Below are 12781 nucleotides of genomic sequence, written 5' to 3' on the forward strand. Positions count from 1 at the left end.
TTTCTTAATAATGTCTCTTGATATTTGTAAAGTAACTGTTTCTAAATACTCTCAAAAGAAAGAATGACGTTACCAGAGTACAGTTACTCCCCTCCTGGAGCCGCCACCTGAACGTGGTGGAGGGTTTGAGCCTGAATGATCCTGGAGCTCTGTAGGCGGGGCTTCGTGCCCCTGTAGGGTCTCAGGGCAAACAGGTCCTATAGGGGACGGGTCAGACACAGAGCGGGTCAGAAGCTCCTCATGAGAGACTAACAAGCCCAGTCCTTCTGTGGACCGAGCACCAGCAGGGGGCGCCATAGGGGCTGGTGCAGTTCCCGCAGCTGCCCCCACGACCCGGCAAAGGAAAAGTGTAAGAAAATGGATGGATGGAGCATTCTAAATACATACATTTAGTGACTCCCCAACACTGGGTTTGGGTAATGCTACACTGGAGAAAATGCTCGCTTTAGGCGGGGGTTAAGAGGTTAACATCTTAGTTTTATTGTCAGAGGCATTAAAGGAACTATACCTGATTTTACTTCTAGAAATGCAATGACATCACACAGTGCATCAAATTATAAAACATTTGTAGACATTTTATGAAATTTCAGGCTATTTTTCTCGCATTTTTGAAACCGTGAGCCTGCGAGTTGTGAAATGTGCCGATAAACTAAAAGAATTTGGATGCTACAGATACATGAGGAAAGTTATGAATGAGTTTGGACACAACTAACATTTTAATTTAGTGGCTTCCCTTCATTGTTCAGGTTTAATCAGGTATAAGACCTTTAAAGACCAAACTCTCTCTTTATGAAGTTTATTTATCACGTTCTGTTGCTTTGAGCAGGAGATTTATCCAGGAAGTAACTCCAGTATTTGGTGCAGGTCGGCATCAGCCTGAGAAAAACCCACATCAGTCGACCTCTATTGGATGTATTTCTATGATTGAAACTTTACTATAATGATACATGTTTAACTACAGCCTATACATTACATGACTTTACTTAAGGGGAGACACTACAGGCAAAACTAATGTTTTTCAGTTTTCTGGTTTTGGGCTAAATTGGTCTCTGAACATATAAGCTTTCACCCGGAAACAGAAAATATGCCTAATCTTCACAATAACATGTTTAAATATTGCGCTGATTCAATGTTCCCCCATAGACTTATATGGGAGAACACAATTTCATGGGTCTTTTTCTCAAAACTCATTATTCTGTCATTGTGGCGACGCTATGTCCACGTCAGTCGGACCTAAAGACTTCACATTTTCCAGCCTTGGACTGAACAATATTTGGAACATTTTTTCAGAGGTATTTTTTATTATCTAATCCCTAAACCCCATTTATTGAGTTTTGAATGTCAAAAAATAAGGCGAAAATTACATTATTACAAATTCTTCCACTAAAAAACAGCTTATTTTAAAACTAAACAAGAAATCCAAAATCCCCTCTGAGAAAGTCTTGGTAACTCATTCATCAATAAATTGAAACCATAACTTTGAATGTTGCTCAAACCATTATTCAGATTTCGTCACCGAAGAGATGGGATATTTGGGGCATTTTTAGGCATAAAACACCTTGTTCTGATATGAAAAGAAAACTTGCCATGTATTTTTTTCTCACATTAATGCCAGTGATCGACAGCAACAGTTTCAAATCTGTAAATATAAATTTTTTCCCCTATTCACCTGCAGTGTCTCGCCTTAAAATGTATCAGTTTTTCCCACTCATTCAAAAACTAAATCCCGTCTCAATCTTTGTTCCTGTCTCTGCATTATTTAGTTTTCGTGCGTAAAAAGACTGAATATTTAAACCAGTAAAGTTCACCTATTCCTCAGAAGATAAAACAAATATATTCCCAAACTGTCTCATTTAAAAACCCAAAGTATCAAATATTAACCGGCACAGGCCTCGTCCGTGTTGCAATCGCCTAAAGCAAATAACTGATGATGATAGAAAATAAAATCCTATCTGCCTCTCTCGGCGAGTGTCCTGGTTTCTGATTGGCCGTTGTTCTGCGGAGACTGCCTGCGGTTTGTCGGTGTAAATATTCATCTTTTCTCTGCGTTTTTCTACATTGACGTCTCTCTCTCTCTCTGCTCTCGCTTCACACGTTACTCTTTATGTTCAATGTTGAATCAGAGGCTTTAACGCCGGCGTGGAAGAGCGTTTCAATCATCGTCTGTGTGTTTGATCATCGTTATGGAGCTCAAAAAGCCTCCGAGGTGACTGAGAGGCAAAGTCTAGGTTAGTTTGAGTGTTTGTGAGTCTATAGAAGATGACGGGCGTGTTCAGGCGTTACACAGAGGCTGGATATGAGAGGAAACGACTCGAACATACTGGACATGAATGAATCAAAGCAAGCCTCAAACTCAAGAAGAAGAGAATCAATGCAGTGGGTTCGCTTCCTTTGAATATTTGTCTTTGAATATTTGTTTGGTGAGAGTAAAAACATGCACAAAGGCCACATTCTTTCACTTAAAGTTCCAGATCGACTTTATCTAAATCTGAAAGAGCTAAGTAGTGACAAAAACCAGACTTAAATCATATAAAAGCAACAAAAATGTGACGAAAATATTAAGAAAAATGTGAAGAAAAATAAATTAAAAAAAAGATAAAAATTGACAAAAATGTGACGAAAAATTGACAAAAATGTGACGAAAAATTGACACAAATGTGATGAAAAATTAACAAAAATGGGACAAAAATGTGACCAAAAATTAACAAAAATGGAACAAAAATGTGACGAAAAATTGACAAAAATGTGACAAAAAAATGTGACGAAAAATGACGAAAAATTGACAAAAATGTGACGAAAAAATTACAAAAATGTGACGAAAAAATGACAAAAATGTGACGAAAAAATGACAAAAATGTGACGAAAAATTGACAAAAATGTGACGAAAAAATGACAAAAATGTGACGAAAAATTGACACAAATGTGATGAAAAATTAACAAAAATGGGACGAAAAATTGACAAAAATGTGATGAAAAATTAACAAAAATGGGACAAAAATGTGATGAAAAATTAACAAAAATGGAACAAAAATGGGACGAAAAATTGACACAAATGTGATGAAAAATTAACAAAAATGGGACAAAAATGTGACCAAAAATTAACAAAAATGGAACAAAAATGGGACGAAAAATTGACAAAAATGTGACAAAAAAATGTGACGAAAAATGACGAAAAATTTACAAAAATGTGACGAAAAATTGACAAAAATGTGACGAAAAAATGACAAAAATGTGACGAAAAATTGACAAAAATGTGACGAAAAATTGACAAAAATGTGACGAAAAAATGACAAAAATGTGACGAAAAATTGACAAAAATGTGACGAAAAATTGACAAAAATGTGACGAAAAATTGACAAAAATGTGATGAAAAATTGACACAAATGTGACGAAAAAATGACAAAAAATTGACAAAAATGGGACGAAAAAATGACAAAAATGTGACGAAAAAATGACAAAAAATTGACAAAAATGGGACGAAAAATTGACAAAAATGTGACAAAAAACGCCAAAAAATCGACAAAAAATGGAAAAAAAATGACAAAAAAATTACGAAAAAATGACGAAAAATTAACAAAAATTGGACTAAAAAATGACAAAAATGTGACGAAAAATTGACCAAAATGTGACAAAAAACAAACCTTTTCAAAAAGTGATGGCAACAACAAGAAAAAATATACGTTTACATCAGTTTTGTAGGTCTTTCTAATGAGGCATTGGCCTAAAGGCCCCAGTCCAGAAGCTTTTAGATTTGGGTAAAACAGAACTGGACAAAAGGCGCTCTGTTGACATGGGGGTTAAGAGTTATTTTTTTAATTGCAGAATTACTTGTAGTCCTGACAGGCCTGATAACAGAAGCTCATTCATGCTAGCTGTTTTTGAAGCCTACTCCCATATTGAAATAGAAATAAGAAAGGCCAAAGGAGAAAGGTAGGACACGGGTTAGAATGACAAGCCAGTGCCCAATAATGATCATAATCATAATCATAATCATAATCATCTTGCCCACGTTTCCTGACGATAAACATCCATAAGTGAGTAAACATCTCTGTTCTAATCCCTCTCCCTCTCCTGTGTGGCAGACATGTTCCAAAAGGCCATCATCCAGAGCGGCACGGCGCTGTCCAGCTGGGCGGTCAACTACCAGCCGGCCAAGTACACGCGGGCGCTGGCGGAGAAGGTGGGCTGCAACATGCTGGACTCCCTGGAGATGGTGGAGTGCCTGCAGAACAAGAACTACCGCGAGCTGATCGAGCAGTACGTGACGCCCGCCAAGTACCACATCGCCTTCGGGCCGGTCATCGACGGCGACGTGATCCCGGACGACCCGCAGATCCTCATGGAGCAGGGCGAGTTCCTCAACTACGACATCATGCTGGGCGTCAACCAGGGCGAGGGCTTCAAGTTCGTGGACGGGATCGTGGACAGCGAGGACGGCGTGTCGGCCAACGACTTCGACTTCGCCGTGTCGGACTTCGTGGATCACCTGTACGGATACCCCGAGGGCAAGGACACGCTGAGGGAGACCATAAAGTTCATGTACACGGACTGGGCGGACAAGGAGAACCCGGAGACGCGGCGGAAGACGCTGGTGGCGCTGTTCACGGATCACCAGTGGGTGGCGCCGGCGGTGGCCACGGCGGACCTCCACGCGCAGTACGGCTCCCCGACGTACTTCTACGCCTTCTACCACCACTGCCAGAGCGACATGAAGCCGAGCTGGGCGGACTCGGCGCACGGGGACGAGGTGCCCTACGTGTTCGGGATCCCCATGATCGGACCCACCGACCTCTTCAACTGCAACTTCTCCAAGAACGACGTGATGCTCAGCGCCGTCGTCATGACCTACTGGACCAACTTCGCCAAGACCGGGTGAGTCAGTCTACTTGGCGGGCAGGCAGACGAGAGAGGTCGATCCATCTGTGCATCTAACCCTTTTCACACCAGGGTCTGTGTTTCTTTTTTTAATAGTGCGGGACAGTAACAGTTCAGAGGAATATCATCAGAACTATGGCGCTCGTGTTTGGATGGTCGGGTTCCTCTCGCTAACTGTAGCTCGGATTAGCTTTGATGCACTGACTGGCCGGTGGTTCCTCTCGCTAACTGTAGCTCTTATTAGCTTTGATGCATTGACTGGGCGGTGGTTCCTCTCGCTAACTGTAGCTCTGATTAGCTTTGATGCACTGACTGGCCGGTGGTTCCTCTCGCTAGCTGTAGCTCTGATTAGCTTTGATGCACTGACTGGCCGGTGGTTCCTCTCGCTAACTGTAGCTCGGATTAGCTTTGATGCACTGACTGGGCGGTGGTTCCTCTCGCTAACTGTAGCTCGGATTAGCTTTGATGCACTGACTGGGCGGTGGTTCCTCTCGCTAACTGTAGCTCGGATTAGCTTTGATGCACTGACTGGGCGGTGGTTCCTCTCGCTAACTGTAGCTCGGATTAGCTTTGATGCACTAACTGGGCGGTGGTTCCTCTCGCTAACTGTAGCTCGGATTAGCTTTGATGCACTGACTGGGCAGTGGTTCCTCTCGCTAACTGTAGCTCTGATTAGCTTTGATGCACTGACTGGCCGGTGGTTCCTCTCGCTAACTGTAGCTCTGATTAGCTTTGATGCACTGACTGGGCGGTGGTTCCTCTCGCTAACTGTAGCTCGGATTAGCTTTGATGCACTGACTGGGCGGTGGTTCCTCTCGCTCTCACTGTAGCTCTGATTAGCTTTGATGCACTGACTGGCCGGTGGTTCCTCTCGCTAACTGTAGCTCTGATTAGCTTTGATGCACTGACTGGGCGGTGGTTCCTCTCGCTCACTGTAGCTCTGATTAGCTTTGATGCACTGACTGGGCGGTGGTTCCTCTCGCTAACTGTCGCTCGGATTAGCTTTGATGCACTGACTGGGCGGTGGTTCCTCTCGCTAACTGTAGCTCGGATTAGCTTTGATGCATTGACTGGCCGGTGGTTCCTCTCGCTCTCACTGTAGCTCTGATTAGCTTTGATGCACTGACTGGGCGGTGGTTCCTCTCGCTCTCACTGTAGCTCTGATTAGCTTTGATGCACTGACTGGGCGGTGGTTCCTCTCGCTCTCACTGTCGCTCGGATTAGCTTTGATGCACTGACTGGGCGGTGGTTCCTCTCGCTAACTGTAGCTCTGATTAGCTTTGATGCACTGACTGGCCGGTGGTTCCTCTCGCTAACTGTAGCTCTGATTAGCTTTGATGCACTGACTGGGCGGTGGTTCCTCTCGCTAACTGTAGCTCTGATTAGCTTTGATGCACTGACTGGCCGGTGGTTCCTCTCGCTAACTGTAGCTCTGATTAGCTTTGATGCACTGACTGGCCGGTGGCTTCGTTTCGTTCTCACGTTGGACAAACCTGCAGTCGCGTTTCCAAGTGTTTTCACACGAGTCCCTCTTGCTCCGCGCTAAAGTTCACAGAAAGTGTTGGAATCGGCAAAGCTCCGTAGCAGCACAGCACTTTGTTTACACCTGCCTCTCTCCAACAGCAGCGCAGATCTATAAATGATCTGGATACTGATGTGCTCAATGCTGTCTTTACGCACAGGGAGACAGACAAAACATTTTATCGCTGCATTGAGTGGTTACCGTTGGATTCATTAAGGTGAATGATTGTCGGATTGTGATGATTGAGGAAAAAGTCAGATATAAACAGAAATTGGACTTATGGTCTCAATTTATGTTTGTACAAGCAGTAGCCATGTACACTTTATTAATCCATCTTAACTTTGTGCTGAATTTCATTCATTTATGTTCACATTTCGGGAAAAAGATGTAAGTTGAACTTCATGGTGAAAATGTTTTGGAAGCTCTTATGTTCTTTCTTGCTTATTCGGCTTTAGATTTAGCTAAAGCATGATCTCCTGTGATGAGTCTAATTGCCGAATGGAAAACTGCATTCGCCCCTCCTAGAACCGCCACCTTAACGTGGTGGAGGGGTTTGAGCACCCGGATGATCCTGGAGCTCTGTTGTCGGGGGCTTTGTGTCCTTGGTAGGGTCTCCCAGGGCTAACAGGTCATAGGTGACGGGTCAGAAGCCTCTTATGAGAGACCAACAGGCCCGGTTAGAACCATGAGGCCGTCCTTCTGTGGACCCACCACCTGCAGGAGGAGCCATGGGGGCTGGTGCAGTGTGATCCTACTTAATGGTTGCCTCTTGGTGGCTGCTAGGACGGATACAGTTTTTTATTTCTATAGAAAGAAAAAAACCTTTTGCTTGTTATTTCCTAAACAATGCCAAGATATTTCTAGCATGGCACTTGCTCAATAATGGAACTGTTTAGAGCAGAGATTAATACGTTTTGTTATCGAGGAACTCCTTAACATTTTCAGTCCTTAGACAATAGAGACACAGCCAAAATATGACCATACGTTCGTTTCCATATTTCCACATCATACAACACAAGCTAATCTGCTGCTATTGCTAACGCTAATTTAATCAGGCTGAAGATTTAAAGAACTGATCTGATTTCCTTTTGTACATAACAAACGCAGCTGCACGTGGTTCTTTTGGGACTCTTCCCTCAGCTCCTCCTGTGCTGTAGCCTCTTCCCCTTCTCTCTGTGACTATATTAAACACTCCACACTCACTCCATCAAATCCTCCAGCTTCTCCGGCTCTAATTTCCTCCGTGAACTCACTGGATTCGCCGTCTTTCCAAAACTGCGACCTTGACATTTCCCAAAGTGTTGTTAATTCTGCTCGTTAATATTTGATGAGGAGAGAGAGAGAGTTTGTGGAGTTTTCTTTTTGTTAAAATCTCCCGCGGGTGAAACGAAAACGATTGGATTTAAATGTGAGATTGTAAAAGTCAGAGCCGGAGACAAACGGAAGAACTGACGTGAATGTGATTAAATCTGAAGTCGTCGTTGAATCTTCTCATCACCAACGGGACGAGTCTTTTCTTTTTAAAGTTAATTTATCTGGTTTCGAGTGGGATTTCTGCTCGTCCCTTTTGCATCAGCGTTTGTTTCTTTACTTAGATTAGTTCAAACCGACACAAACTCAGCATAAAGAACCTTAATGCAAGAGATTTAAGTGATTTATCTCATTTAAGACGGAGCAACTAAAGTGGAGACGTTTTTCTCAGAGTGGATTGAAAACCTAATTTGGAGAAAATGGTTCTTACCTGGGCTTAGACGAGTTCATGTGTACCTGTCTGGTCTTCACGCGTGTCCTCAGTCACGTAAACACAGCACATTAGCGTTAGCATTTAGCCTCTCCTCTATAGCTCCAAACCAGGTGAAGATAGAAGCTACCGAGCTCTTCCACGTTTTCCCGATTTAAATATGGTTACGTGAATTTAAGGCCGTGGGAACCCAGGGTGCTGAGGGCGCCGCAGCACCCCCTGGTGGATAGTTTGTGAACTGCAGGCAATATTAACCCCTTAACTCCCACCCGAGCACATTTTCTCCAACTTTACCCCAGTCCAAAAGCTTCTGGAAAAAAGGTGTGAAAATAGCGACAAAACTGAGACGAAAACAAGGATGAAAATGTGACAAAAGTAAGAAAAAATTTACAAAAAAGTGAGAAAATTTTGCGAAAAATTGAGAGAAAATGGACGAAAAAGTGACAAAAAAGTGAGAAAAAATGGACGAAAAAATTACAAAAAATATACAAAAAAGTGAGAAAAATTTGACGAAAAAGTGAAAAAAAAAGTCACAAAAATTTGACAAAAATGAGACGACTGCACAACAAAAAAAGTGATGAAAAAAAAATCTGATGTGAGGGAAAATCTCGTACTTAATGAGGGTCGGACTGTTAGCATTGGAGCAGCGCAAGCTACACGTCACACAAGGGCGGAGCCTACAGTGAAGATCCCGCCCTTATGCCCTTTTTAGGAACATGCTTCGTCAGACCTGGGGGGGAGGAGTCTGTAGATCCGCCATGATTTCCCCTTCGAGTGTGGTGTGGTGCTCCTTGTTTACTTTCTCTGCACTTAAATCAGCGGTGCCCAAACTTTTTGTCTCTGAGGCCAAAATGAAACAGTGCCTGTGAGTCGTGGGCCAAACACGGCGATGTCAAGTGTGAAACACTTATAACAGCAAATAATAAGTTACTATATTTTCTTTTTCAGTAGCCTATACATTTGTATTACAGTAATATAAATGTTAACTGTGGCAAAAGCCTAGTTTTAGTAGAACAAAATCAACTATTGCAGCAATATAGTGCACCACCACCTGTATCTACAACACCTACAGTGACTGAGAAGAAAATGTGATATTAGATCATTTTAAATGTCAGTTCAGCATAAATTATTTTGTTAGTACATTTTTAACATGTACATGTCAATAACCTTTGCAACAAAGGTCGGAAAACTGGGAAAGTTGATGCTACAACGCTCTGTGATAAACAAGACACCACAAGTGTTTCCTTAACTTTGCAAAAGCAGTGAAACAGCGCCCCCATTTTGACGCTAGGCCAAAGAGTGTACTGCATCCATATTTACCATTGAGAATGAACAGGAAGAGAGTTAGTATTAACCATACACGGAGCAAAAGTAGGTCACTCTCTGGCGGGACAACAGAATTGTTACGGCAGGCCAAATTTGGCCCGCGGGCCCCACTTTGGGCACCCCTGACTTATATAAACCCCGTTAGCATGTAGCGCTCGCCTCAGCTAAACCCTCGCCTTCTGAAGCTGAAACTGCTACGATAAAACCATAGACTGTGACTTCGTTCGAGGGGGAAATCATGGCGGATTCACAGACTCCCCCTCCCCAGGTCTGACGAAGCATGTTCCTAATAAGGGCATAAGGGCGGGATCTTCAGCGTAGACTCCACCCTTGTGTGACGTGTAGCTCGCGCTGCTCCAATGCTAACAGTCCGACCCTCAATAAGATTTCTAAAACTCTTCAGCCTGGTTTCTTTAATTGTGACTAACCCAGCATTATCTCAGGAGGAATATCGAGCCATGGAAAGTCTTTAAAAAATAGAAACCTGGGTTTGTCCCTGTTTCAGAGCATGGTGTCCTGCACTGGTCAGCTCCTCCTACTCCTCCCTCCTCCCTCTGCTCCACAACAGTCTTCCACCATCTTCTGAAGAGTTTAGCAGATGAATGTAATCCGTGTTTTTCTTCAGTGAACGTCCATTAGCCAGAGCAATCGTAGGGTTAGAAGGCTTGTGTGGCTTAGCTGTGAGTCTTGCCCGGATACCTCCTCGTTTGTCCCTCCCTTGTTTCTTCAGAAGAAACGTGTCGGTCTCAAACGTCTTTAAGTCTGTCTCTCACCAAGGAAATGCCCATATTTGGATTATTACAGCGTCGTCTCGGTCACAACCGTCTTTCCTGCTACACATGGATACCAAACATGTCAGTATTTGTGAATGAATGAGCGCGGGGGAAAGACCAGGCCGTGCTGGAGTCATCTCTGAGGGAAACATCTGAAACAAACGCTCGTAAAGGGAGAAATGAAGACGTTAAAGGAGAAAACTCTGATGCTTTTTCCTCAGATTTTCTCCATCTTCCTCCCTCTCTTCCTCTTCTTCTTCTTCTCTCTCTCTGTGCAGCGAACCCGAACCATCCTCCAGACTTTAACCCAAAACACATTCCCCGAGCTCCTCCAAAAACAAACGTTCCCTTTCAGAGAGATAATACCCATAATGCTCCTCTGGGCGATTGAACATCCACAAACACGGAGGGAATTTCTCAAATACTTGACCCCGAATCCTGCCTCTTCTTCTTCTCCTCCTGAAGTGGTGCTTCTGCTTCCATATTTAGCCCTCGAGCCGCTCGGAGCCCCTCGGAGCTGCTCAGCGCGGGTCAGATCAGGAAGTTAAGATTTATTTCTGCAAATGAAGGAAGGAAGGTGAAGGAATCATGTGGAGCTTTGTGTGTGGAAAAACATAGACAGAACTCTCCCTTTAGGAGGTTGTGTTTCCCAGGCTCATCCATTCACACGGCCGTGGGAACCCAGGGTGCTGAGGGCGCTGCAGCACCCCCTGGTGGATAGTTTGTGAACTGCAGGCATAACCCCTTAACTCCCACCTGAACCGAGCACATTTTCTCCAGCTTTACCCAGGTCCAAAAGCTTCTGGAAAAAAGGTGCGAAAATAGGAACAAAACTGAGACGAAAACGATGGAAATGTGACAAAAAAGTGACGAAAAATTTATGAAAAAGTGGCAAAAAATGGACAAAAAATGGACGAAAAAGTGATAAGAATTTGACCAAAAAATGCAAATAATTTGACGAAAAAGTCACAAAAAAATTACAAAAAATGACAAAAATGGACAAAAATTTGACAAAAAATTGAAAAAAAAAAGTCACGAAAAAGTCACGAAAATTTGACAAAAATGAGACGACTGCCCAACAAAAAAAGTGCTGAAAAAAAATCTGATGTGAGGAAAAAGATCCATTTAGTTTTGTAGGTCTTTCAAATGAGGCGTTACACTGGCCTACAGGATTTGGGTAAAGCTGAACTGGAGAAAATGCTCTCGGTTCAGGCGGGAGTTGAGGTTAATAAACAGGATTTATGCACAGAAAAAGTATTTTGGGGGTAAATTTTGTCTAAAATATCTTCCCACGGCTCTATCCATTCACAAACACTGACATGTTTGGTTTCTATGACAACGCTCTTCAATCCAAATATGGTCATTTCCTTACCAAAGCCCTGTTCCTCCACTTTAGTCCAGACTTCTCAGACTTATAATAATGATGATAATGGAAGACCCGCTCTGCTGAGCCCTTTCCCAGTGCGTACTGTCATTAACCTCTTAACCCCAACCGGAACTGAGCAGGTTTTCTCCAGTTTGGCTTTGCCCAAATCTAGAATAAAAACAAAAACGATGTTGAAGACATGACCCAAAAAAATGTGACAAAAACGTGATGGAAAGCATGTGATGAAAATACTTATAGTCCCTTTAACCCCTTCACTCCCACCTGAACCGAGCACATTTTCTCCAGTTTGGCTTTACCCCAATCCAAAAGCTTCTGGAAAAAAGGTGTGAAAATGGCAACAAAACTGAGACGAAAACAAGGATGAAAATGTGAAAAAAGTAACAAAAAATTTCCAAAAAATGTACAAAAAAATGACAGAAATGGATAAAATTTTGACAAAAAAGTGAGAAAAATTTGACGAAAATTTTTGAAAAAATTGACGAAAAAGTGACAAAAAATGGACAAAAAAGTGATAAGAATTTGACAAAAAAAATGCAAATAGTTTGACAAAAAAGTGACAAAAAAATCACAAATTTGACAAAAATGAGACGACTGCCCAACCAAAAAAGTGATAATGTAAGGAAAAAGATCAATTTAGTTTTGTAGATCTTAGCTTGAGGCGTTACACTGGCCTACAAGATTTGGGTAAAGCTGAACTGGAGAAAATGCTCTCGGTTCAGGCGGGAGTTAAGAGGTTAAACATCCACATTATTTCTACTGTGTTTTGATTGAGCTCCGTAGATGTGCAGCTGCAGGACCTTTTTCCTATAAACAAATTCAAAAAAATTCAAAAAAATCTTTAAAAAAAATCTATTTTTTGAAAATATGAATTGAGTTGACCTACCACCTCGATAATACTTCAAAACATGTTTAAACTCCGTATAATCCTTTAAAAAGAACAATAAAGTGAAAAAAAAATAGAAAAATTGGGAAGAAACGTGGAAAAAAATTGTGGCGAAATAAATAAAAAAAAGGGTAGAAATGAAACAAAAATGGGAAAAATATGTAGAAAATGTTGAAAAAATGTCTAAAATTTGGGGGAAATTTAGAGAGTTTTTTTTCTTTTAAATTGTGGAAACATGTGGAAAGTGTTTTTCCCGCCCTGTTGTCGTTAAAGG

General features: G+C 42.2%; 2 protein-coding genes and 1 long non-coding RNA gene across 3 annotated transcripts in view; 2 read left to right on the forward strand and 1 right to left on the reverse strand.

Moving 5' to 3' along the window:
- The window catches only part of LOC306982236, a 173021-nt gene extending 162678 nt beyond the window's left edge, over positions 1-10343 (reverse strand). The window contains exon 1 of the long non-coding RNA XR_013794179.1: positions 10284-10343. This is a non-coding gene — a long non-coding RNA (uncharacterized lncRNA). The remainder of the gene's footprint in view (positions 1-10283) is intronic.
- pudp (pseudouridine 5'-phosphatase) overlaps positions 1-12781 on the forward strand; it is a 312024-nt gene that overhangs the window by 185100 nt on the left and 114143 nt on the right. The window lies entirely within an intron of this gene.
- nlgn4xa (neuroligin 4 X-linked a) overlaps positions 1-12781 on the forward strand; it is a 109692-nt gene that overhangs the window by 87572 nt on the left and 9339 nt on the right. The window contains exon 5 of the mRNA XM_079582012.1: positions 4083-4872. Coding sequence (XP_079438138.1) covers positions 4083-4872 — 790 coding nt within the window. The remainder of the gene's footprint in view (positions 1-4082; positions 4873-12781) is intronic.

This window comes from Gobius niger, assembly GCF_951799975.1.
Source record: "Gobius niger genome assembly, chromosome: 23".
Classification (NCBI taxonomy): domain Eukaryota; kingdom Metazoa; phylum Chordata; class Actinopteri; order Gobiiformes; family Gobiidae; genus Gobius; species Gobius niger.